At 42.9% G+C, this 27,980-nt stretch overlaps 1 protein-coding gene across 2 annotated transcripts in view; it reads left to right on the top strand.

The window, feature by feature from the left end:
• slc4a3 (solute carrier family 4 member 3) overlaps positions 1-27,980 on the top strand; it is a 108,777-nt gene that overhangs the window by 41,783 nt on the left and 39,014 nt on the right. For both annotated transcript variants that reach the window (XR_011667879.1, XM_071342007.1), the window contains exons 3-6: positions 14,077-14,236; positions 17,114-17,373; positions 17,966-18,171; positions 25,217-25,428. Coding sequence is in view for 1 of the 2 variants with exons in the window: in XM_071342007.1 (XP_071198108.1) it covers positions 14,077-14,236; positions 17,114-17,373; positions 17,966-18,171; positions 25,217-25,428 (838 nt within the window). In the remaining variant the exon portion in view is untranslated. The remainder of the gene's footprint in view (positions 1-14,076; positions 14,237-17,113; positions 17,374-17,965; positions 18,172-25,216; positions 25,429-27,980) is intronic.

Here is a 27,980-nt window from a genome sequence, read left to right as displayed (position 1 = left end):
CTACGCCTACGCTAGAACATGCAGGGACAGGGGGCATTGTGAAAACAAAACTTGGATTAGATGGACATCGTAAATGTGTGCCCAATATGGATCATTGTTAACTGGTGCTGGATGGAAGAACATGTTTCACCTAAAGGCCTGCAGCTTTGGGAATGGAGAATTCAGCTAGCTGCTGCCCATAGTGTCCTACAGTGGTCCGTCCTTTAAAAGTTGCAGCGTACTGCAACACAGCTTGCATGGTGCCACAGAATTCTATGCCACTGTTACCATTAATTATATGGCACTGTTACCAACCACTGTTACCATTAATGCTAGTTAGTGCTAGTTTGACCACTAGAGGGCATCTTTGAGAAGCATTTGATAGCCTTCAATAGTGGCTGTACTAGAGAATTTAAAACCTTTTTTGTAAGAACATAGTATATGGGACTGATTTTAAGAAATGTTGCTAAATTTATTTGATTAATATTATGGTGTTTCTATTCCCCCAAAAATATGAAAAATCCTCTGGGTTTCCGTTAGGATGGAACGGAAAATATGGCGCTGTACAACGTGACGGTCGGGAGTAGGCTACAGTACTGGGCTATGTAGCTAAAGAATCCCTGTGTCTTGCGGGCACGTGGGAGACCGGGTTCAATTCCCCGACGGGGAGGAAGGAGTAGGCTGTCCTTGTAAATAAGAATTTGTTCCTAACTGACTTGTCTAGTTAAATAAAGGTTACACTAAGAGCATAATATTTCTACACCCTAATTGTATAATTGTAGTCTAAACAATACCCAAATGGAGAATAAGTGAAAATAAAAATCTCATTGATTTATCAAGACTAGTCCCCATGCTTGTCTCAGAGCAGCGTGAAACGGTGCTAAAATAGTTGTAGGCTATTGCTTCAAACTTCAATTTGCTCTTTAAATAAATAATACTTACACCACTTTTAACAGCACATTACTCAACACTAGTGAGACTCATGTCGACTACGGTAGACCTACAGTGTATCAAAAAATATGACGTGAATCTCCGCCAATAATTACATATAGAGGTTTGGAGGATTCTAAATTATAACCAAAAGCCGCCTCTAGGGTGGAGGCCGGCACGGGTATCAAACCTCCATCTGTTGCAACGCATTTTGCACTGTGATGCAGCGTCTTAGACAGCTGCGCCACTCGGGAGGGGCTATTATAATACTGTACATGGTGTCCAGGTCAGGATAACCAAAACATTTCTTTATTAAAGACTATCAGAAAGAATGTTGGTACTTATTTATTTTGATCCAAAGCCATGAATGAGTGAGTCACTCAGCTTTATGTAGGTGCCGCTATATGACTGTGCCAACTTAATATATAACGATATTTTGGAGGTTATTTCATTTTCAAAAAAACTAAAGTGAGCGATTGTAACCTGAATAAAGGACAAAATAATATTTGTAAAGGCCAAAACATTTATTTCTGTTTTTAGAGGGAGAGAAACGCTGTGCCAATTGTGCGCCACCCTATGGGACTCCCATTTCACGGTCAGACGTGATACATAATAATAATAATACTTTTTGTTGTATTATTTGTTTTGTCTTTTCTGGTGGATTAAACTGATATTGCAACTAATCACGTCCGATTGTGATACAGCCAACCTAACTAAGAAATACATTTGACAATATAATTATCCTCCTACCCTCCTTCTGGGCAAGTCTATTGTCCAGCTACTTGTTAATCGCCATAATGGCACTGTACTACGTGACCGTGTGTGTTTGAAAGAGTATTTTCCAGTAAGCAACAATTTGTTGACTTTCATTAGACAACTTTGTTCCAATATTTCTGTAATTCAGTGATATTTATTCCCATAGTAATTCGTTATGGATCCATTTTGAAAGAGTATTTGTATCATTATTTTATTAAGGAAAGCATAAAGATGCTGATGAAGAAAGACAGTACTGTACAGTATATGCTTTATCCGACATGCTTTTACATTTGGGTAATAAAGCATTTTGAAGATTATTAGGCTGTTGTGCAGTCTGACAAGTAAACATACCCTACAGTACATACTGTAGTAAACATGGGAAAGTGCCTAATTCCTTACATAAGGGAGAGCAGGCCATGTCCAGACTTTCTCAGTGACCTCAAGTACGCATTAACTCTGTCTTTAATGCGTTTTCGGGTTGCATCAGTCCTGAACAGAAACTTCTGAAACACAGTATTAATGATGAACACCCGGAGATTCACTGGTAAGCCACATTTGCCTCAGGATCCATCCCAGTTGGTATTCTATGCCCACTCATGGTATTTCTCTTCGGTTACACATCATTGGAATAGCTGAACAGCATAACGGTCCGGACGGCCCTTGCTGTGCCTGGTGAGTAGTTGGTCAAGTTCTGTTGTCAGAAGAGGAATATAAATGTCAGGGTGAACCGACGACCTGATGAACCCGCCAGGTATATTGACTCTGCCTGTCGGAGGTGGAGTTCCAGAGCTCACAGGTGTGCCTGGCATGGATTGTGACTCCGTCTCATTCCTCACCCTCTTCAACGCGTCTTTCTATGCCTGACTCTCCACCAATGCCGCCTGGCTCTGGACCAATGCATCAGCTGTCGCCTGTATCTCTGCCCTCAGATAATGTTTCGTTTTCTGATGGTCTGCCTTCAATGACTCGATCTCTGTCTTCAAAGTTTGAATCTGATCCATGTGCACCTTCATCAGATGAGCAGAATGGTACCGCCCTGAGCCCCCATTGATTACAGTGGCCTATGATGGAACCGGTAGATCAATTAAGAATTAAAAGTGACTCCAACACACAAATGCTGCATACACGTTTTAATAATCTAGCAAAACTAACCGCTTTCTTGGCAACCATGCATTTTTCCGGTGCGGCCTGTCGTCCAGCCCTTTGTCCTCTGATCTCCACGGATGGTTGCCAGCATGGTTGTATGCCCTGCAAAAACACATTCATGTTTTTAGTACACTATTTTTGATTTATTAACCTTTATTTCATTATCACAGTATGATAATTATTCAATTATTCATTACACAGTATGCCTACACATTGATAGGCTATATACATTTCTTTAAAGAAAATGCACTGAAACCAAACTACCTTTAGTTTTGTTGATCCTGTCGTGGTTATGGTCCTAACCCTGGAACAGGTAGCACCATAGAAAGAAGCTGGCTTGATGAAAACGATATCCATTTTGTCTGTTCTCTTTGGTCGCAATGTCAACTTTTTTTTTTTTAGATAAACAGCTTGTTTTTGAATGGTAACTGTGTTAAAGGTGAAGTTTGTGGCAGTGTGAAGGGTACTGAAAAGGTGTCACACCTACAGTCGCCTGGCTCTGGACCAATGCATCAGCTGTCGCCTGTATCTCTGCCCTCAGATAATGTGAATGACTGCGGTTGAAAATTAGCCGGCTGGCTAAAACCGGCACTTTTACTGAAACGTTGATTAATGTGCACTGTCCCTGTAAAAATAAAATAAACTCAACTCAACTCAACAACAGTAGCCGGGCAATAAAGAGTCTATTGTCCTGCTAATCGGGGTACAAGTGTTTGAAAACCTGTTTTCAAAATGCCACCAGCTGTCCATCACTACTGTAAAGAAAAACACAGCATCATGTTTACATTCTTTATTGCAACCACAATGTCACAAATAATTTGTATCTTATCTTTCCAATTACTTTTAGAGTTTAGAGTTAAATCCAGTTCGGATTTAAGTATAACTTTTCAGTGACGCCTTTAGTGAGAGGTCTAATGCTTTAATATTTAATAATATCTGCCCTCCGAAATCATATCTAAGGGGAATTTTTCACGCCATTATTAGTTAAATTGTTTTAGTTTGAACGTGCAGACTGGCACTAAGAACAGCGGGAATGTTTCAGCGCCATTATTAGTGCAATGCTCCTTAAATTGTTGCTCTGTGCTACTCAGTGGACCGGGTGGGGGTCCACCCTCCCCCTTCCTCCAACCCCCTTCCCGTGCCCCCTGCCCTCATGAGTTGAACCTTGCACGCCCACCGCTATTTCAGTGGATACAGCTGGAGAACTGCAAGGCAATCCCATTGTGCGCCACTCGGGTGCCATGACCAATATATATTGTCCTGCTAATAATAACAGGGTTAATAATAAATCTGTGAGAATATACAAGGGGCTTTTATATAATTCTAAATTAATAATAATAATAATTGCTTTGCTTCCAAAAATAACAATATTTTGGAGATGATTTCGTTTTCAAATAACGTAAAATGAGCGAGAAAAAGGCAATTCTTGAACATGGGGTGAGACATTATTACTAATTTGTAAGTAAAGCCAGTTTGTTATTTATAATTATTTATTTCTGTTTTTAGAGGGAGAGAAACCAAAAACCTACAGTCATCTCATGGGTCTCCCAGTCAAGACCGGCACGGGTATTGAAACAGCATCTGTAGCAACACAGCTTGCACTGCGATGCATTGTCTTAGACCGCTGCGCCACTAAGGCGCTGTACAACGTGACTGGTCGGGAGTAGGCTACAGTACTACAGAGACACAGTAGCGCCTTGGGACCCAAAAGTATAATCAGTTCTCTAACTCCCCCTTGCCTTGGTCTGGAGCAATGAAGTAGTGACGCAGGGTACCGTACTAAACCACAAATTACCTCTAAGTACCACAGCATAATCACAAAACTTTTAGTGGAGCAACCACTGTACCTGCTACCTGGCAGAGCCTGCTGCTTGTGACATTTCTAACTCTATCAGCAGTTTACTCAGAGCCCTGGTGAAGAGAGAACAAACACATCTGTAGGCCAATCCTGAATTCCTAGCGCCGTCCTTTGTTTGTCTCGCCAGTGTCACAAATGTAAATGCAATCCATAACCTTTTTACTGCACTCTTTCAAGCCCACATGTAGCAACAAGGCAATTACCATTCACACAATAGCCAGATACAATGTGCAGGACGAAAAGACGAGAGACAAACACTGTTCAGGCCAATATGCTTGTGTTGGGAGTACAATGTGATGCTTAGGTAGTTGTCAAAAGCAATATGCTTCAAATCGTGCTTTTGCTTCTTTACCTGTGTCCTTTTCTCAGTTGAAGTGGAGATTTGGAACAAATATTTGTGTGCCTGTACAGTAGGTGTATAAAGACACTTGTCTCAACTCGACGAATGTTGTTTGAACATGATAAAACCTTAATAATCAAACAGAAAAGTGAAGCACAACAATCTGACTTTTTTTGTGCCATTTGTATGACAAAACCTTGATTCCAAGAGAGTGCAAGTATTTAGTTACAGTCATGGATACAGTTAGTACAGCAGAATATGGAATACAATAGCATTTCTCTCTCCATCAAATACGCTGTGTTTTACAGAGAGACATTAAAGCTGGAATCCTTTATGGTGATACTGCCATGTCCGTTTTGGATATTACAACAACAAATAACTTATAGCAAACAACGAACACAGTTCTTTCCCTCTGACATCATTGCATGTGTGATAGAACAGCAGAATATGTACTGCACATTCTTTTACTAGCTGCTCACCTCCATTTGGACGCTCCTTATTAGTCAGTTTCGTCAACAAAACAAAAACAGAGGGGCTGGTGGGAACAGTGGCGCTGTTTCCACTAATGTGAATTCCATTTTTAACTGTGACAGTGAGCTTGACAGTACAGTGAATACTGATTGAATACTGTATTCTACTCATCTGAATATACAGTACTAAACATGTCATACATTACCTCCCTCATTTCATAATGCAGCTTGAAGGCATTCATAGCCTGAGAGTAACTTCCTAACATAAAACAACTCACATGATATGAGATATGAGATGATTAGCCTGTGACTTAACTTACTTAGTTGACATAAACCTCTTGGCCCCTTGGGAGGACAGGGCATCCACCATGGCTCTCCGCCTCTCTCTCTCTCTCTTCTGTGCAAAGGCTTTTAGCCAGGAGATCACCACTTTACTCAGTTCTTGTAGTAGAGTGTCTCCAGTTGTTTTTTGGACATTAGCCTGTAGCATAAATACATCATAAGCATCAGTACAGATTTTGATGGATGGCATCCAGGCATGGACTATGTCAGCATAGATTATGCAAAGGAAATAGGAGGCGACAAGAGTGACATAGTGACTGACATTGTCATGATTACAAATGCCCAGAAACTGACCAACACAAATGCATGCACAAGTGAGCGAGCGAGCGCGCACAGAGGACTGGGCTCAGGCACATGGCCAACCACTTGTCTGTGATGGGGAGAATGATATATCATCTGACTTCACAGGTAGTGTCGTCTGTATTACTGTAAGGTCAAAGATGGAGTCTGGATGAAAGACACACACACACACACACACACACACAGCGTCACTCCACTTATCACCAGCACCTTCTAAATATTTTAATGATCTTCTTTGTGCTGGATTTTCCTAGCCACAGCATATGAAATATTAATTCTGCTTTTTAAACCAGGGCAGTTATGTGCATTGTCAGATGTGTTTGAATCGAAATATAGTTTTATACAGAACACTTGCTGTGTAGAAATGATGGTTGTGGTATTGGTGCAACTGTAAAACAGGTGGCCAATGCTCATATATGCTTATAACAAGTAACAACACAGTGTACCTGTCAGTTTTGTCCTCCCGAACAGGCACCTGTTGGTCCTTCTCACCTCAACATACAACCCCCACCCCTTCTTGTCTTAACTTCAAAGCCCAGATGAAAGCTTCTGGAGGCCAATGGGAGCTAAAGGGTGAGGCTACCTCATCTCTAGAAGCCCCCTGTGACGATGTGCATCTGAGCTATCGTCACATGCAGACCTGGGCAGAAAATAGTTGTATTTTGTAATTTATTTGAAAAATCTCAGTTTACATTGGCGAGTTATGTTCAGTAGTTCCAAAACGTCCGGTGATTTTGCAGAGAGCCACATTAATTTACAGAAATACTCATAATATACATTGCTAAAAGATACAAGTGTTATGCATGGAATTTTAGATCCACTTCTCCTTAATGCAACCGCTGTGTCAGATTTAAAAAAAACTTTACGGAAAAAGCACCCCATGCAATAACCTGAGTACAGCGCTCAGACAACAAAACAAGCCATACAGATATCCGCCATGTTGTGGAGTCAACAGAAATCAGAAATAGCATTATAAATATTCACTTACCTTTGATGATCTTCATCAGAATGCACTCCCAGGAATCCCAGTTCCACAATAAATGTTTGATTTGTTCGATAAAGTCCATAATTTATGTCCAAATACCTCCTTTTAGTACACAATCCTAACTCACGAGGCGCGGGCAAGTCCAGGCGAAAGTTCAGACAAAAAGTCATATTACAGTTCGTAGAAACATGTCAAACAAAGTATACAATCAATCTTTAGGATGTTTTTAACATACATTTTCAATGATGTTTCAACCGGAGAATTCCTTTGTCTGTAGAAATGCGATGGAACGCAGCTAACTCTCACTTGAGCGCGCATGATCAGCTCATGCCACTCTGGCAGACCTCTGACTCATTCAGCTCCTATTCCCCCCTCCTTCACAGTAGAAGCATCAAACAAGGTTCTAAAGACTGTTGACAATCTAGTGGAAGCCTTAGGAAGTGCAATCTGACCAAATTTACACTGTATCTTGGATAGGCAAAGAGTTTAAAAACTACAAACCTCAGATTTCCCACTTCCTGTTTGGATTTTTTCTCAGGTTTTTGCCTGCTATACTCACAGACATCATTCAAACAGTTTTAGAAACTTCAGAGTGTTTTCTATCCAAATCTACTAATTATATGCATATTCTAGCTTTTAGGACTGAGTAGCAGGCAGTTTTCTCTGGGCACCTTTTTATCCATGTCACGATCGTGTGGAGGAGAGACGGACCAAGGCGCAGCGTGTTATGAATACATCTTCTTTTATTAGAACGACGAAGATGAAACAAAACACTTATACAAACTATACAAAACAACAAACGACCGTGAAGCTATAAACGTAGTGCACACACCCACAGGCTACAAACGTTCAACATAGACAATTACCCACAAACACCTAAAGCCCATGGCTACCTTAAATATGGCTCCCAATCAGAGACAACAATAACCAGCTGTCTCTGATTGAGAACCAAATCAGGCAACCATAGACTTTCCTAAACACCTACACTCAACCATAGACATACCTAGACACATACACTCAACACAAACCCATAAACTACAACCAATACACTATACCATATAATCACCCAAAACACACACATACCCCATGTCACACCCTGACCTAACTAAAATAATAAAGAAAACAAATAATACTAAGGCCAGGGCGTGACAGTACCCCCCCCAAAAGGTGCGGACTCCGGCCGCAAAACCTGACATATAAAGGGAGGGTCCGGGGTGGGCCCTAATATGGCGGCGGCTCGGGTGCGGGACGTGGCCCCCACTCCAGCATTGTCAATATCCGCTTCGGTGTCTCTGGTAGATCCTGGCTGACTGGCGGATTCAGCCGATCCCGGCTGACTGGCGACTCTGGCTGCTCATGGCTGGCGGGCGACTCTGGCTGCCCATGGCTGGCGGGCGACTCTGGCTGCCCATGGCTGGCGGGTGACTCTGGCTGCCCATGGCTGGCGGGCGACTCTGGCTGCCCATGGCTGGCGGGCGACTCTGGCTGCCCATGGCTGGCGGGCGACTCTGGCTGCCCATGGCTGGCGGGCGACTCTGGCTGCCCATGGCTGGCTGACGGCTCTGGACGCTCATGGCTGGCTGACGGCTCTGGACGCTCATGGCTGGCTGACGGCTCTGGACGCTCATGGCTGGCTGACGGCTCTGGACGCTCATGGCTGGCTGACGGCTCTGGACGCTCATGGCAGGCTGACGGCTCTGGACGCTCATGGCAGGCTGACGGCTCTGGACGCTCATGGCAGGCTGACGGCTCTGGACGCTCATGGCTGGCTGGCGGCTCTGGACGCTCATGGCTGGCTGGCGGCTCTGGACGCTCATGGCTCGCTGGCGGTTCTGGCAGATCCTGTCTGGTTGGCGGTTCTGGCAGATCCTGTCTGGTTGGCGGCTCTGGCAGATCCTGTCTGGTTGGCGGCTCTGGCAGATCCTGTCTGGTTGGGGCTCTGGTAGATCCTGTCTGGTTGGCGGCTCTGGCAGATCCTGTCTGGTTGGCGGCTCTGGCAGATCCTGTCTGGTTGGCGGCTCTGGCAGATCCTGTCTGGTTGGCGGCTCTCGCAGATCCTGTCTGACGAATGGCTCTAGCAGCTCCTGACTGACGAACGGCTCTGACGGCTCGGGACAGACGGGCGGCTCTAATGGCTCGGGACAGACGGATGGCTCAGACGGCACTGGGCAGACGGATGGCTCAGACGGCACTGGGCAGACGGATGGCTCAGACGGCGCTGGGAAGACGGATGGCTCAGACGGCGCTGGGCAGACGGATGGCTCAGACGGCGCTGGGGAGACGGATGGCTCAGATGGCGCTGGGGAGACGGATGGCTCAGATGGCGCTGGGGAGACGGATGGCTCAGATGGCGCTGGGGAGACGGATGGCTCAGATGGCGCTGGGGAGACGGATGGCTCAGATGGCACTGGGGAGACGGATGGCTCTGGCCGGATGAGGCGCACTGTAGGCCTGGTGCGTGGTGCTGGAACTGGTGGTACCGGGCTGGAGACACGCATCTCAAGGCTAGTGCGGGGAGAAGGAACAGGGCATACTGGACCCTGGATACGCACATTAGGCCTAGTGCGTGGTGCCGGCACTGGTGGTACCGGGCTGGGGACACGCACTTCAAGGCTAGTGCGGGGAGCAGCAACAGGATGCACAGGACTCTGGAGACGCACAGGAGACTTGGTGCGTGGCGTAGGCACCGGTGGTAATGGGCGGGAGACACGCACCATTGGACGAGTGCGTGGAGGAGGAACAGGGCTCTGGAGACACACTGGAAGCCTGGTGCGTGGTGTAGGCACTGGTGGAACTGGACTGGGGCGGGGAGGTGGCGCCGGAAATACCGGACCGTGCAGGCGTACTGACTCCCTTGAGCACCGAGCCTGCCCAACCTTACCTGGTTGAATGGTCCCCGTCGCCCGCCCAGTGCGGGGAGGTGGAATAACCCGCACCGGGCTATGTAGGCGAACCGGGGACACCATGCGTAAGGCTGGTGCCATGTAAGCCGGCCCGAGGAGACGCACTGGAGACCAGACGCGTTGAGCCGGCTTCATGGCACCTGGCTCAATGCCCAATCTAGCCCTACCAGTGCGGGGAGGTGGAATAACCCGCACCGGGCTATGAACACGTACAGGAGACACCGTGCGCTCTACTGCGTAACACGGTGTCCGCCCGTACTCCCGCTCTCCACGGTTAGCCTGGGAAGTGGGCGCAGGTCTCCTACCTGCCCTCGGCCCACTACCTCTAAGCCCCCGCCCAAGAAATTTTTGGGTTGTACTTGCGGGCTTCCAGCCTTGCCTCCGTGCTGCCTCCTCATATCGCCTCCTCTCGGCTTTCGCTGCCTCCAGCTCTTCACGAGGGAGGCGATATTCTCCCGGTTGTGCCCAAGGTCCCTTTCCATCCAAAATCTCCTCCCATGTCCATGAATCCTTTGTTCCTTGCTCCTGTTACCACCGATCACGCTGCTTGATCCTTGTTTGGTGGGTAATTCTGTCACGATCGTGTGGAGGAGAGACGGACCAAGGCGCAGCGTGTTATGAATACATCTTCTTTTATTAGAACGACGAAGATGAAACAAAACACTTATACAAACTATACAAAACAACAAACGACCGTGAAGCTATAAACGTAGTGCACACACCCACAGGCTACAAACGTTCAACATAGACAATTACCCACAAACACCTAAAGCCCATGGCTACCTTAAATATGGCTCCCAATCAGAGACAACAATAACCAGCTGTCTCTGATTGAGAACCAAATCAGGCAACCATAGACTTTCCTAAACACCTACACTCAACCATAGACATACCTAGACACATACACTAAACACAAACCCATACACTACAACCAACACCCCCTATACCATATAATCACCCAAAACACACACATACCCCATGTCACACCCTGACCTAACTAAAATAATAAAGAAAACAAATAATACTAAGGCCAGGGCGTGACAATCCAAGCTACTCAATAATGCCCCCCTGTCCCAAAGAAGATAACTAGCATAACTTACGACTTCACTAACAATGTCCATTGAGAACAAAAAACAACTATACCACTTAGCTAAACTAAGAATTGCGTGAATAATCAAGTCAATAAACATTGGGTAGTTAGTTAGTTATGCTAATATACAGGCAAGTTTGATGTAGTAGTAGATAGCTAACATACCGGTACATACAAGCAACTGCTGTAATGATATTCTATGTGGTTCATAAGGCTAGCATAGCTAACAAATTGTCAGCCAACATAACATAACTTATTTGAAAAGTCATTACTCTTACAAAAAAGATTGCAGTTTTGAAACTGCAGTAAACGTGCAGTAACTGCAGTCAACTGTGGTATTTTGGATGCAGTAATTGCAGAATAACTATAGTGTACTGCAGTTATCTTGCACTCTAACTGCAGTCACACTGCAAAATTTCTTCAGTAAAAGAACCTGTGTTATTTTGGATGCAGTATTTGCGGCATACTACAGTTATACTGCACTTGACTGCAATCTTTTTTCGTGAGGGTACTTTTTCACATTGCTCAAAATTTCTTAACATTTGTCATAATTAGTTAAAGCAATGAATTTGTATCCGCTCTTCGGCTGCATAATTTCTGGCATTTTCTTCAAATCTGAACATTTTGTGAAGCCACGCCCATTTTCAGAAGAATTGCCTTATTGGCCCATAAGCATGGACATTGTGTCCACTGCTTGTATACCTCATATTTTGTTGTATGTAGTACAACAACCGGGAACTTTTGGCATACTAACTATATCTATACTATGACCAATAATCATACTACATCCTGAATTTATGTCTGAAATAGTAGGGGTAGTGCTGTTAGTATGAGTATTTGAACACAGCTATATTGTATTGTGTTAAAGGTCCTGAACAGTCATTCTGAACAGTACTTTTTCTCTCATGGCTAACTACCAGGACGTTTGAAAAGACATGCTGAGTGGGCAGGGAGCTTATATTCATGAGCTCGCCTTCACTGGCGGCTCTTTCAAACGCCTATGTCAAGCAACTTGGATGCAGTGGGCAGCGTTGCAGTAAAATTATCTCGAGCAAATTTGGTGACGCACAGTGCAACTCAAACAACATTGAAATTGCATCAGTGATACATCCTTTGTTTCCTACATCTCCTGTTTGGCATGTCTCTTGTTATACGGTTCAAAGCAGCACTGACGGATGTGTTGACTGTAACTGCATCTGAGTTTTTAATGACCCCCCCCCCCTTTTGTTCCATGCTGTCTGAAGACACAGCTAGCCAGTAACTAGCTTGCACCAGACATAGATGAAAGGGGAAACACATATGTATCTTTGCCATAGATGAATAGGGTCAACTTTTAATTATATTTGCTGACACCTTGCAGTCAAATGTTGGCACCAGTAGAGTAGCTATCTAGCTATATAAACCACGCCCCACTGCAAACACACCTTCGCCGATATTGGTTAAAAGGCAAAACTTTTAATTAGGTAAGGGAATATCATGTTACCATTGGTGTATTAAAATGAGAGTTAAGGTGATGTCACCCTATCCCCTTAATAATGAATCCAAGTGTTTGACATGGACCAGTAACTTTATGATCAAACTTTATCAATGTAGAAGAAACACTCATTTTTCATACTTTGATCGGGTTTCCTTCAAACATCACCCAATTTCAGGAAAAACATGATTTTGACTCTTTATGACCTTTAAAAAAAGTACATTTGAATGAAAACATATTCACTCAAGAGCTCACTTGGTGAACTCCAGAGGACTGAAATTGGATGAATGCAACAAGCTTGTCTTTGTCACTAACAAATTCAGTCATGGGTGGTAACTCTACAATTCATTTAAAGGCAAGGCACTCTGGGAAGTAAGGCTCTACACAAAGCAGTGTGTTAGTTTGGCCGTTTCCAGCAGTCAAATTACCTAGTGTCCTCGAGTGGAATGGTATTCATATTTTTCATATTTTCATAATTAATAAACATTTATTTTTTAAACGCCGAAAACCTGGTGTTTCTATGTAAAACGGTTTTGTTAGATTTCAGTCTTCTGTGATAAAATGTAATATTGGGATGCAAACTCAAAATTGAATACATTTCAATTCTATATCTGACACGGTACAGGTGTCTTCTTTTTTTGTAAGCCCATTAGCGACAGTAGTGTGTTATTACAGTTTTTATTTGACCTTTATTTAACTAGGCAAGTCAGTTAAGAACAATTTCTTATTTACAATGATGGCCTACCAAAGGCAAAAGGTCTCCTGCGGGGACGGGGGCTTTAAAAATAAATTGAATAAAAATATAGGACAAAACACACATCACGACATGAGAGACAACAACACTACATAAAGAGAGACCTAAGACGACAACATAAACATGGCAGCAGCACATGACAAGACAGCATGCTAGCAACACAACATGACAACAATGAAAAAGTGTTAGTAGAGGGCCCAGCAGTGCATTAGGCTAGCCTCACCCTCTCTCAGCGCTCTGCTGCATCGATCCGCTGCACGTGAGTAGATTGGCTAATGACAGGTCCCCTTGTGTATACATAGTACTAAGGAGCGGACACTGATACTGTCTGTCAACGTATTTTGGTTTCTCTTATCTGGTACAGTTGGTCATGCTACTGTTACAGACCTTTACCTGTCCTATCACTTACCCTACACAAATGCACATACACACATATGGTGAATGGATTGCACTGTCTGTGACTACTCACTGACACACTGAAAGTTGGTTTATTTAGGTAACTATTGTAATACATTGGAGTAATTACATACGTAGGAACTTGATTGATGTAGCTTGACTATAAACCACTGGTTAACTGCAGAATTTGTGACATTGACAACATATACACAAACTCCCCTATTTTTTCTCTCTCTCTCTCTCTCTCTCTCTCTCTCTCTCTCTCTCTCTCTCTCTCTCTCTCTCTCTCTCTCTCTCTCTCTCTCTCTCTCTCTCTCTCTCTCTCTCTCTCTCTCTCTCTCTCTCTCCTACAGGAGGAGGAGGATGAGGAAGGTTCCACAGAGGAGCAGGAAGAAGAGGAGGTGGACTGGGAGAAGGCATTATCAGTGGAGAGGTTCGGGGACATCATCACTGAGTCCGTGTTCAGCAGCGGAGAAAAAATGGGCCGCAACTACAACGAAAAGGATTTTGAGTGTAAGCCCTTTCACCAATCTGTAGACTTCTATACTGGTATGCTTTTGTAGAACACAGGGATGAAGGAAAAGGAAACCGCACACTGCTCTTGATAGTATCACCGATATTTAATAAGCTTACGTATCGGCCACACGGCCTTCGTCAGAGCTTTTGGGATTTTTTGAAAGTTGCACCCTTATGTAGACCTGGCTCCACCCACATCCGTTCTACACATCGAAGGGGGTTGGAGGCAAAGGAAAATAAATAAGTGCTACCAAATATAACAATGTGCATTTCATAAATATTACAAAAGTGTATAAATAAGGCGTATTGAAGACTTCTGTATAATCTCAATGAGGACATAGCAAGTTCATTAGTCATTGGGTACATCATATGAAAAACGTCAGAATAATCTACAAGAGACACACATTTCATGTTCCAATTCACAGCATAACATACAAAGGCATTTCATCATTAAGTCCTTTTGGAAACAATGTCTGGAGGGTGAAACGTGTTCATTATCTCGATATGTGGATTGAGAAATCAAATGGAACCTTGTTTACAAGTCTATATAGAAAAGAAACGGACAGAAATACTCTATTACAGGGTGACAGCTTCCACCCTGAGCCATTAAAAAGAGGACTTCCAAGAAGCCAATTTTTTAGACTGCGCCGTATATGCCACTCCACAGATGATTATCTAGAAAAAGCAGCGGAGATGCGCATGAGGTTTCTAAAAAGAGGCTATTCGTCACAATGTGTGGATGAAACTCATAACTTGGCATTGGAAAAAACACGAGATGAACTGCTACAAAAAAGACCCGCTAAAGCTAAAGAACACTCCGTAATGTTCACAACCACATATACTTTGAATTCGCGAAAAGTGGGAGAGGTGGTCAAGAAACACTGGCATATTTTATCATCGGACCCAGCTTTGCCGGCTGAATTTAAATATCCACCACGTATTGTGTATAGGAGAGGTCGCAATTTACGCGATAAATTGGTTCATGCCAACTGCCAGCCACTTAAGAAAATTAGCCAAGCACTTTTACGCCCTCTACCAAATGGTAGCTATAAATGCAGAGGATGCGCACAGTGCAACAATATGATGAAGTGTCAATATTTCTGTCACCCACACACAGGAAAAAGGTTCCAAATAAATGACATTATTACGTGTTCCACCACCCATGTTATTTACATTATTAAATGTCCATGTGGGCTCTGTTATGTCGGTAAAACCACCCGCTCTCTCAAACAGAGAATTAGTGAACATAAAAGTTCAATCAGGAGAAACGACAGGGATTATCCAGTCGCTGTACATTTCAATGACATGAAGCATGACATTTCCACCTTTAGATTTTGTGGCATAGAGAAAGTTAAGATATCAGACAGGGGAGGTGATATTAATAATACTCTGAGTAAAAGAGAATGTTTTTGGATTTTCACCCTCCAGACATTGTTTCCAAAAGGACTTAATGATGAAATGCCTTTGTATGTTATGCTGTGAATTGGAACATGAAATGTGTGTCTCTTGTAGATTATTCTGACGTTTTTCATATGATGTACCCAATGACTAATGAACTTGCTATGTCCTCATTGAGATTATACAGAAGTGTTCAATACGCCTTATTTATACACTTTTGTAATATTTATGAAATGCACATTGTTATATTTGGTAGCACTTATTTATTTTCCTTTGCCTCCAACCCCCTTCGATGTGTAGAACGGATGTGGGTGGAGCCAGGTCTACATAAGGGTGCAACTTTCAAAAAATCCCAAAAGCTCTGACGAAGGCCGTGTGGCCGATACGTAAGCTTATTAAATATCGGTGATACTATCAAGAGCAGTGTGCGGTTTCCTTTTCCTTCATCTTGTTCAATTGATGCCATGCACCTGCAAATAAGATTGCTCAGATGTGCGGGTGCCTTTTTGAATTTGTAGAACACAGGGAAAAAGTTCCCAGGATGTCTGCTTTTAACAGTTTTTGCTAACATAAATCAGTGTTGGGGTTCCTTAAGCCTGTCGGTATAATGCTTTTGGAAAGAGCTTGATATTGGCAAGTCCTCATCCTAGTAAAGTTGTCAGTTGGACTACTGTCATCACCACTATAGATGGCAAGCAAATAAAACAATATTTGGATATAGTGTAGCTTATCCCCTGAAAGTACGCTTGTTAACTTGCCATATTGTAGTGATCTGTTAATAGCTAGCTAGCCAACTTGACATGGTCCATCAATCAGTGTAGCCTATATCATGCCTGTCAGCAGCAATCGTAATTGAACACTCTTAAAAAAACAATGTTGATAAGGGGATCATGTTACTTAACTGCGCTAGTTGGAGAAAAACAGTACAATAGGTCTACTTAACATTAAATGTTCAGCCAACTGTACAACGTTTCTACCTGTAGCTTGCAAAGTCAACATCAACTAACAGTAACACAGCAAATACGCCCTAGGTGCATACACCGACACATAAGCATGCAGTTACTTGCTGTATAACTGATAATAGAGCTAAATGTGAGCAATTGTTTTGCATGGAATAATCTGAAATCTGTAGGTCTGACTTTGCTCTTCATGAGGTGATGACATTACAACCAAATAGTTAACATGTATTTAATAATCCCTTAAACGGCACGCAGTTGTCAATGGTTTTAGCGGAGCTCTGGGTCTGCTTGCCCCACAGCAGGAAAATCGAACACTCTACACCATATAGTGATGTTTTATTGAAAACAACCTGTAAGATGTTATAAAGGGGCTGTACAGTACAGAGACAACAGAACAGCAGCATGGTTACAGGGGATACACAGACAGTACGCTCATAACACTTCTTACAAATACAAGGCACTATGCCGGCATGCTTTGCCATTATTCTCACTTAAACTCCTACCTTCCCTTTCACAGATCATCGGCACACCTTTCACCACACCCACCACCCCCTATCCACCCACCTGCCCCCGCCCCAGCGCCTACGCAAGCGGGTGCTCAGCACGGACAGTGACCGCCGGCGCAAGAAGAAACGAAAGAAAAAAAAGACCTCCATGCCGCCCTCGGAGGTCACGCCCACCATCCATGAGGTAGATGAGGAGGAGGAGGCGGAGTCTGAGACAGAAGGCCGGGACCAAGAGGCCACGCCCACTGAGCAGCCTGACAACCAACCACAGGTAATTTAACAAAGAAAGTTGGGATAATGTCTGACGGCCAATCAGAATGCCTGCACAGCAAATTCCCCAGTGTTGATTTAACACTGGATAATTTGCTGTGTGTTATTGTTATGTATCCTTTATTCTTTATACAGTGCCTTACAATGTTTTGAGTGTTGCAAGTAGAAGTCTAGTATATTAATCTGTTATATATATTCATTCAGTATATTCATTTCAAAGACACTCCAGAGAAAAATGTCCGTCACGCTCAACATGTGATGTGTGAAGTTGGCTGGGAATTTTGGTCTACTGTGTAATATGAGACCTTTAATAAAAAGCGGGCAGTAGCTGACACAGGAAAGATGAAGATCTGCCAAGTACTAGTCTAACAGGTGCCCTAGAGTGAGAGAGAGAGAGATAGAGAGGGAGAGTTTGGAGTCCTATGTTCGCCACCTTGTTCGCCTGACTGGGACAGGACAGCACCTGACTTGAACTGACACTCACGGTCCAGGCACTTAAACTCAATCAACTGGCCTTTAGATTGAACTTTCAGATGAAGCTGTTAGGGATTCCTTGTACTAGGACCACTGTAACCAACTACGTCTCCTCTCAGTTTAGCTTGGGGAGTGAGGAGGATTTGGAACCGGCTCTCCCTTTCACTTCCTTCCACATGGAGAGCGAACAACAACATCTGCCGCCAGAGAAGGCCACACTGGCCACGGCAGAGGAGGTGGTGGTGGAGGAGGAGGAGGAGGAGCAGCAACAGGAGGTTCGGGAGCAACCGGAGGATGAGGAAGGTGATGAAGAGTCCAACAACAGGTGGGCCCAGTAGCTAGCAAGACAATAGACAGTATATTGGCTGTGGTGTGAAACAATTCGTACGAGGTGAAACTAGGGTGTTACTAGCTACATTTTACATTAAGAAAACGCAAAACTGAAGTGCACTAAAATAGTACAGTGCCTACAATATTTGTTTTGTGTGACAGATGTACGTACTCAACATTTTAAGATCTTTAAAGATCTCATCAAACAATGCTCGTCCTACAATGCTATTAATTTTGTACACTTCAAACAGTCAATGCTCATTATGCCCGATTCCAGTAGATTTCTGTTTTTAAGTGAACATCTAAAAACATCAAAGCATTTACAGTGCCTTGCAAAAGTATTCAGACCCCTTGGATTTCTTCAGTCAAGCAATCAACATATTTTTAAAGCCCTTTTTACATCAGCAGATGTCACAAAGTGCTATACAGAAACCCAGCCTAAAACCCCAAACAGCAAGCAATGCAGATGTAGAACCACTGTGGCTAGGACAAACTCCCTAGAAAGGCAGGAACCATGCTTTGGGTGGTGGCCAGACCTCTTCTGGCTGTGCCGGGTGGAGGTACATGGCCATAAAGGCCAGATTGTTCTTCAAGATGTTCAAAAGTTCATAGATTACCCGCAGAGTCAAATAATAATCACAGTGGTTGTAGACAGTGCAACAGGTCAGTACATCAGGACTAAACATAGGAGGGCCAAGCACAGGAAGTAGCTCTTTCAGTAGTTTAGTTGGAATAGAGTCCAGTATGCAACTTGAGGGTTTAGAGACCATGACTATTTTCATTACTGTGTCATGAGATACAGGATTAAAAAACTTGAGTGTCTCCATTGATCCTGGGTCCTGGCACCTCTGTGCTGACTCAGGACAACTGAACTTTGGAGAAATACACAGATTCAAAGAGGAGTCCGTAATGAAGTTTCTAATGATAACGAAGTTCATTGAAGAAGTTCATGAATTCATCACTACTGAAGTAAAAGCCATCCTCTCTTGTTGAATGCTGCTTTTTAGTTGACTTTGCGACAGTATCAAAAATACATTTTGGATTGTTCTTATTCTCCTCAATTAGGTTGGAAAAATAGAATGATCGAGCAGCAGTGAGGGCTCTTCGATATTGCACGGTTCTGTCTTTCCAAGCTAGTCGGAAGACTTCCAATTTGGTGGAGTGTCATTTTCGTTCCAATTTTCTGAAAGATTGCTTCAGGGTCAGGTATTTTCTGTATACCAGGGAGAAAATTTCTTGTGACAAATGTTTTTTGTTTTTAGGGGTGCGACTGCATCTAGAGTATTACTCAAAGTTCAATTTAGATCCTCAGTTAGGTGGTTAACCGATTTTTGTACTCCGACATCCTTGGGTAGGTGGAGGGAGTCTGGAATTGTCACAGTCGTGTGTATAGGTGGCAGGGAAGTCAGGCGCAGGAGAATCAAAACTTTTTGAAATGGAGTAGTTTAATAACTTAAAACACATAACTCCAAAACCATGAAAATACAATGAAACAAAATGCGTATGAGGACCAGTCGCGCACCAAATACAAAAACACGAATACTGAACATAAAACAATCTCTGACAAAGACATGAGGGGAAACAGAGGGTTAAATACACAACAGGTAATGAATGGGATTGAAACCTGGTGTGTAGGAAGACAAGACAAAACCAATGGAAAATGAAAAATTGATCAATGATGGCTAGAAGACCGGTGACGTCGACCGCCGAGCACAGCCCGAACAAGCAGAGGCTTCGACTTCGGCAGAAGTCGTGACAGGAATGGCATCTAGGAATCTTTTGATGATCCTTGGTTGGGGTCTTTGCAGATTATTTGTTACGATTGCAAACGTAATAAGATGGTGATCCGATAGTCCAGGATTATGAGGAAAAAGTCAGCCAGTCCACGGGACAAAACTAGATCCAGTGTCCGGAGACATGTTGGACAAAACCCACAGAGTTGATGATGGGCCCGAAAGCATTTTCTGTGGACTTTTCAATATGAATATTAAAGTAATCAAAAATGTGAATATTTTCTGCCATGACCACACAAGGTCCAATAGGATTCCAGGGAACTCAGTGAGGAACGTTGTATACGTCCCAGGAGGCCTGTAAACAGTAGCTATAAAAAAGTGATTGAGTAGGCTGCATAGATTTCATGACTAGATTCTCAAAATATGAAAACGCAGTGTTTTAAATTTTTTTATTTTTTTTTGCTGTCGTAAATGTTATCAACACCTCCGCCTTTGCAGGATGCACGGGGGATATGGTCACTAGTGTAACCAGGAGGAGAGGCCTCATTTAACACAGTAAATTCATCAGGCTTGAGACATGTTTCAGTCAGGCCAATCACATCAATATTAGTTAATTGACTGTGACTGCCTTGGAAGTGAGGGATCTAACATTATGTAGCCAAAATTTTGAGATGTGAGCTATCACAATCTCTTTCAATAATGACAGGAATGGAGGAGGTCTTTATTCCAATGAGATTGGTAAGGCGAACATCGCCATGTTTAGTTTTACTCAACCTAGATTGAGGCACAGACACAGTCTCAATGGGGATAGCTAAGCTGACTACACTGACTGTGCTAGTGGCAGACTCCCTAAGCTGGCAGGCTGGCTAACAGCCTGGCCTACACCGTATCTCATTGGGGAGCGAGAGGAGTTAGAGCCCAGTCTATGTTGATAGATAAGATGAGAGCACCCCTCCATCTAGGATGGAGTCCGTCACTCCTCATCAGGCCAGGCTTGGTCCTGTTTGTGGTGAGTCCCAGAAAAAGGGCCAATTATCTACAAATTCTATCTTTTGGGAGGGGCAGAAAACAATTTTCAACCAGCGATCGAGTTGTGAGACTGCTGTAGAGCTCATCACTCCCCCTAACTGGGAGGGGGCCAGAGACAATTACTCGATGCGGACACATCTTTCTAGCTAATTTACACGCTGAAGCTATGTTGAGCTTGGTGACGTGGAGAGCAATATCGCTATATTCTCTACACTTGCCAGTTTTAGCCTTAGCCAGCACCATCTTCAGATTAGCCTTTACGTCGGTAGCCCTTGCCTAACAATTGCATCTGAAGCTGTGCTAGCAACACGTCTATTCTCACCATAAGGCAATAGTTACTGTGTATATTATGAGTACAGCGACTGCAATTGGATGGCATAGTGCTGATGTTAATGTTACTACTTAGCTTATTCAGCTGGTGGAGGTCCTGTAGAACCATGTCCAAATAAAGCATCAGGGGTGAAAAAGTTAAATGAAAAAAGTTGAGCGAGGAAAAAATGAAGACGTTGCTGAGTGTATTAAAAGTATAAACTGAAAAGTTTGGCAGATAGCCAAGTAGTAACAAACAGCACAGCAGCACGGATACAAGTTCGGAAGTTGAGGGCGGAGCTAGCTGGCCGCAGAGCTTCACATTTTATTGTGTTACAAAGGGGGATTAAAATGGATTTAATTGTCATTTTTTTGTCAACAATATACACAAAATATTCTGTAATGTCAAAGTGGAAGAAAAGTATGTATATTTTTTTATATAAAAAATATAGTCGTTGCATAAGTATTCAGCCCCTTTGTTTTGGCAAGCCTAAATTAGTTCAGGAGTAAAATGTGGCTTAACAACTCACATAAAAAGTTACATGTTATGTTACAGCCTTATTCTAAATTGGATTAAATAAAAATTTTCCTCATCAATCTACACACAATACCCCATAGTGACAAAGCGAAAACAGATTTCTAGAAATGTTTGCAAATTTATTACAAATAACAATTAGAAATACCTTATTTGCATAAATAGTCATACCCTTTGCTATGAGACAAGAAATTGAGCTCAGGTGCATCCTGTTTCCATTGATCAACCTTGAGATGTTTCTACAACTTGATTGGAGTCCATCTGTGATAAATTCAATTGATTGGAAATTATTTGGAAAGGCACGCACCTGTCTATATAAGGTCCCACAGTTGACAGTGCATGTCAGAGCAAAAACCAAGCCATGAGGTCAAAGGAATTGTCTGTAGAGCGCCGAGACAGGATTAGGTCGAGGCACAGATCTGGGGAAGGGTACCAAAACATTTCTGCAGCATTGAAGGTCCCCAAGAACACAGTGGCCTCCATCATTCTTAAGTGGAAGAAGTTTGGAACCACCAAGACTCTTCCTAGAGCTGACTGCCTGGCCAAACTGGGCAATCTAGGGAGAAGTGCCTTGGTCAGGAAGGTGACCAACAATCCGATGGTTACTCTGACAGAGCTCCAGAGTTCCTCTGTGGAGATGTGAGAACCTTCCAGAAGGACAACCATCTCTGCAGCACTCCACCAATCAGGCCTTTATGGTAGAGTGGCCAGACGGAAGCCACTCCTCAGTAAAAGGCACATGACAGCCTGCTTGGAGTTTGCCAAAAGACACATAATGACTCTTAGACCATGAGCAACAAGATTCTATGGTCTGATGAAACCAAGATTGAACTCGTTGGCCTGAATGCCAAGCGTCACATCTGGAGGAAACCTGGCACCATCCCTACTGTGAAGCATGGTGGTTGCAGCATCATGCTGTGGGGATGTTTTTCTGTGGCTCTTCCAACAGGACAACAACCCTAAGCACACAGCCAAGACAATGCAGGAGTGGCTTCGGGACAAGTCTCTGAATGTCCTTGAGTGGCTCAGCCAGAGCCCGGACTTGAACCCGATCGAACATCTCTGGAGAGACCTGAAAATAGCTGTGCAGCAACACTCCCCATCCAACCTGACAGAGCTTGAGGGGGATCTTCAGTGAAGAATGGGAGAAGCTCCCCATATACAGGTGTGCCAAGCTTGTAGTGTCATACCCAAGAAGACTCGAGGCTGTAATCACTGCCAACGATGCTTCAACAAAAATACTGAGTAAAGGGTCTGAATACTTATGTAAATGTGATATTTTAGTTTTTATGTTTTTAATACATGTGCTAACATTTCTTAAAACCTGTTTTTGGTTTGTCATTATGGGGTATTGTGTGTAGATTGATGAGGGGAAAAAACAATTTAATACATTTTTGAATAAGGCTGTAATCTAACAATGTGGAAAAAGTCAAGGGGTTTGAATACTTTCCGGAGGCACTGTAAGGTCCCTCAGTCAAGCATTTAATTTCAAGCACAGATTCAACTACAAAGACCAGGGAGCTTTTCAAATGCCTCATAAAAAAGGGCAGTGATTGGTTGATGGCTAACAATAACAAATCCGACATGAATATCTTTAATCTTCATGGTTTAGTTAATAATTATGCTGTGCATTATGTATTAACCCAACAAGACACCTCAACGATATTGTCGTCATTCTGAACTGAGCTGCAGGACAGGAATTTAACTGCTCAGGGATGTTACAATGAGGCCATTGGTGATTGTAGGGCAGCTACAGAGTTCAATGGCTGTGATGGGAGAGAACTGAGGATGGATCAACAGCATTGTAGTGACTCCACAATTATGACCTAAATGAAGTGAAACAAAGAACACAAATATACAAATGGAATAAATGTGTTGTCCTATATTCAAAGCCCTATGTTTGGGGCAAATCCAACACACTACTGAGACACTGCCTCCTTATTTTCAAGCATGGTGGTGGCTGCATCATGATATGGGTATGCTTGTCATCAGCGAATACTGGGGAGTTTTTCAGGATGGGGCTCAGCACAGACAAAATCCTAGAGCAAAACCTGCTTCAATCTGCTTTAAACCAGACGCTGGGAGATTAATTTACCTTTCAGAAGGATAAATAACCTACAACACAAGGACAAATATACACTGTAGTTGCTTACCAAGAAGACGGTGAATAAGAACCAAGAAGACAGAGGCCAAGTTACAGTTTTGACTTAAATCTGCTTGACAACGTATGGCAAGACTTAAATTGCTGTATAAGCCATCTTGATAGACCTTGACTAATTTTGAAAAGCATAATAGGCAAATATTGCACAATCTAGGTGTGCAAAGCTCTTTGAGAGTTACACAAGAAGACTCACAGAAGACTTGCTGCCAAAGGTGTTTCTAATATGTATGGACCCAGGGAATTGAATAATTATGCAACTAATATATTTTATTACATTTAAAAAATATATATATTTGTATTTTATTTTTTGCGTTTTTCTTCCACTTTGACATTAGAGTATTTTCTGTAAATTGTTGATAAAAAATAATTTAATAACACTTTGCAACACAAAAAGATGTGAAAAAATTCAAGGGGTCTGAATAGTTTTGAAAGGCACTATGTGTCTGTGTCTGAACTGGCCAAAGTGTGCCTGTCACAATCATGTCTCGGTGGGGCACGTACCCTAGAAATGATCTGTACTGTATGAGTAAACGCATCTTGCTCATAAACACATACAGCTATGATAATATGAATTATTTGGTAATGGTTTGAATAATGTATGGAAGCATCCTGGGAGGTGGAACTGTGTGGAGCCCAAGATCATATTCATTAGGGAACAACGTAGCAAAACATTTTGCAACAGAAAAGAAACATGAGTATTTTTTATTGTAAATTCGTTTTTCTTCCGTTTGGAGCCTAATGAACACAAACCGGGTATTGTCTCTCCCCTCTGCTGGGCAGTTAATCTCACTGATTTATTATTATTTCTGCAGTGAACAAGAAAGGTAGTAACAATGTCATGTACTGTTATGCCATCGTTGCCTGAGTGAAAGCAGCCAACGACTCACCCTGTGAGGAAGCCAGTGTTGTGGTGAAGATATTGTGCTGCTGTGCTGTGTTCTGGCGCCCTCTGTTGCAAGATGGACCACACTACATCCAACAATCTGACCACTCCCAGATAATTCATACTGTGTGTGTGTGCCAGTCAAGATGTTTGTTTGTATAGGCTCAGCTCATGTTCATTTTTGAAGAAGAAAAAGTAGAAAGTAGATACTCGAGTTCTAATACTTTGGGATAAAAAGCACCACTATGTAAGGCTGTTTGTCCTTCATGATAGTTGATGCAATGGATTACAGATATTTACCTGACATACTTCTAAAGCAAATGTTGGAAGAATCTCTACGGTGGATTTTCACACATACTCAAGTGAACAGCACTGTCCTCCCCTCCCCAGGTGCCCCCCCTCTGTGGACCCCCCTAGTGTGACCACCTGCGGTTGGTTCAGGAGGAATCCCCTCCACCCTGCACCGAGAACCAGTTACGACCTGCGGGAGCGCATCTGCATCGGCAGTATGACGACCATGGAAACAGCCGTGTACCAGAAAGTGCCCACTGACGACGCTGAGGCTGAGATGCTGGCTAGCGCTGATCTGGACGACATGAAAAGTAAGACACACACACACGCACACACACGCACACATAAACAGAGAGAATGGACCAGTCCCCAAATCAACCACTCTAGCCAACCATCGGGCTGGAGAGCTGACCCCCAGCAGCCCTAATCAGACACACCTGATTCTGCTAATCAGCTGCTTCTCGGTACCTTGATTAGCTGAATCTGGTGTATTTATGTAGGGCTGGAGCAAAAGCCTGCACACCCAGCTCCTGGAGGCGGGTTGAGCACCCATGTATGGCATAGCCCCTGTTTTCTGAAAGGCATACAATTTTTTGTTTGTGCTGGTTCAAATTAACCTAGACCATACCTTGCGACTTGGAACTTAGTAAATACATTTTACCCAAACTCTCGGTTCCACAATTGGCACCTTGACGGACAGGGACTACAAAACCCAGTCAGCATCCTTCATCCTTCACACAAAAACAGTTTGCTCCATGCTCCAGTTGCCTTCCCAGTTGTTCTGCGGGGGAAGATTGAAGGGATAAAAGTACAGGGATAAAATATCAGTCATAAATCACTTACCCCACACACAGCATGATGTACTAATGCCACAGTACACACAAATAAAATGCTGGGTTAAAAACAGCCCATTCTGTTGTAACGTAATGTAACAAAATGTGGAAAAAGTCAAGGGGTCTGAATACTTTCCGAATGCACTGTATTTATGACAAGGGGGATTGAGGAGATAATATACATTGTGTCACCTTATATTGCCAAATAGAATATCCCCAAAACATTGTGAGAAATCAACAAAGGCTATATAGTGGTTTGGGCTAATGTGAAAACATAAACCAACTAATGGTCCGCTCATAGAAGTTTATGATAAGTGATCATTCATTAAAGTAAAGTTTAGCTACTTACCAGTTGGATAACTGTCCATTTGGCAAAGCAGGAACAGGTTTGTGTCTCCAATTCCTTTTTGGAATACAGAAAATGTTTCCAGGACACCAGAGTTTTTGTTGGCAGCAAAATCCCTGTGATCGCAAAAGCAAACTAACTGCTCCTCATCATCAATAAGTTACTCCATGTCTGTAACAATTGTAGTCACATATTAGAATTCTCTGCAGCACAAACATTCCTAATTTGTAGGCATTGGAGCGCAATTGCCACAACTGTACCACCAGTCTGTGTTGATGCTGGGGATGGGTTGGGGCTCCAGACCAATAGCTCACATAGAACAGATCTACCTTTTCTTAAACTTGCTTTCAATGAGAATGACAGATCTATAACTCACATTTCTATGTGGATTTTGTTGGGTTTCCCAAAAAGTTACATATTGCAGCTTTCAGTATCCTCACTACTTCTACTTTTTTTTAATCAGTGACGTCAAACTCCATATAAGGGCATATCGTGACGTTTCCCCCACGAGGGCACTCATATGCAGTTGTTACCCATCTCTACTGTTGTGGTAGTTGGTAACATAAAATAATGATATAAAATAACACAAATATTTTAGGTGGAAAATTTCCTGACTTAAAACTGATACAAAATAGCTCATTCGGACGTACGCTTTCAATAAGATAATTCATTTATCCACAGTTCGCAGATTTGTGAATCATGCATTCGCTGACAACGGAGCAGACTGAGGCCTGCATCCAGCAATGTCACGAGTCACGTGATCTGTTTTTGCAGCTGTCTCTCAGTTCTGCATTCCAGAGAGAGAGGGAGGTACTGTATTATTGTAGATCAGGGTTCATCAACTAGATTCAGCCGTGGGCAGATTTTCCCTTAAATGGAAGGTCAGGGGGCCGGAACATAATTACAAATAATTTGTTGACTGCAAATTCACCGCAAGAATCCCAAATAGATATAATATTTGACTTAAACATAATCATTTCAAACCTTGTTTACATTTGTATACTATTATGCGTGGGAATATTTTGGAATATATTTCCAAAATTAAAATAACTTGGGAGCCAGTGGGGGAACCCTGCCGTAGAGCATGTACCTGAAGGGAAAAAGTGTAGAGAAAAATGCAATTGTAGGGCATTATTGATTTAAAAATATATTACACATCAGTCTAATAATATTATCTGTGTGTTATTCTATTTAAAGTATGTTGTTTATATACAGTACCAGTCAAAGTTTGGACACACCTACTCATTCAATTTCTTTTTTCTTTTTTTTACTATTTTCTACATTGTAGAATAATAGTGAAGACACCAAAACTTTGAAATAACACATATGGAATAATGTAGTAACCAAAAAAGTGTTAAACAAATCGAAATATATTTTATATTTTAGATTCTTCAAAGTAGCCACCCTTTACCTTGATGACAGCTTTGCGCACTCTTGGCATTCTGTCAACCAGTTTCACCTGGAATGCTTTTCTAACCGTCTTGAAGGAGTTCCCACGTATGCTGTGCACTTGTTGGCTGCTTTTCTTTCCCTCTGTGGTCCAACTCATCCCAAACCATCTCAATTGGGTTGAGATCGGGTGATTGTGGAGGCCAGGTCATCTGATGCAGCACCGTCACTCTCCTTCTTGGTCAAATAACCCTTACACAGCCTGGAGGTGTGTTGGGTCATTGTCCTGTTGAAA

The sequence above is a fragment of the Salvelinus alpinus genome, chromosome 14 (assembly GCF_045679555.1).
Source record: "Salvelinus alpinus chromosome 14, SLU_Salpinus.1, whole genome shotgun sequence".
NCBI classification, from domain to species: Eukaryota; Metazoa; Chordata; class Actinopteri; order Salmoniformes; family Salmonidae; genus Salvelinus; species Salvelinus alpinus.
Note: the sequence above shows the minus strand (reverse complement) of the source record. Positions and strands in the feature narration are given on the sequence as shown.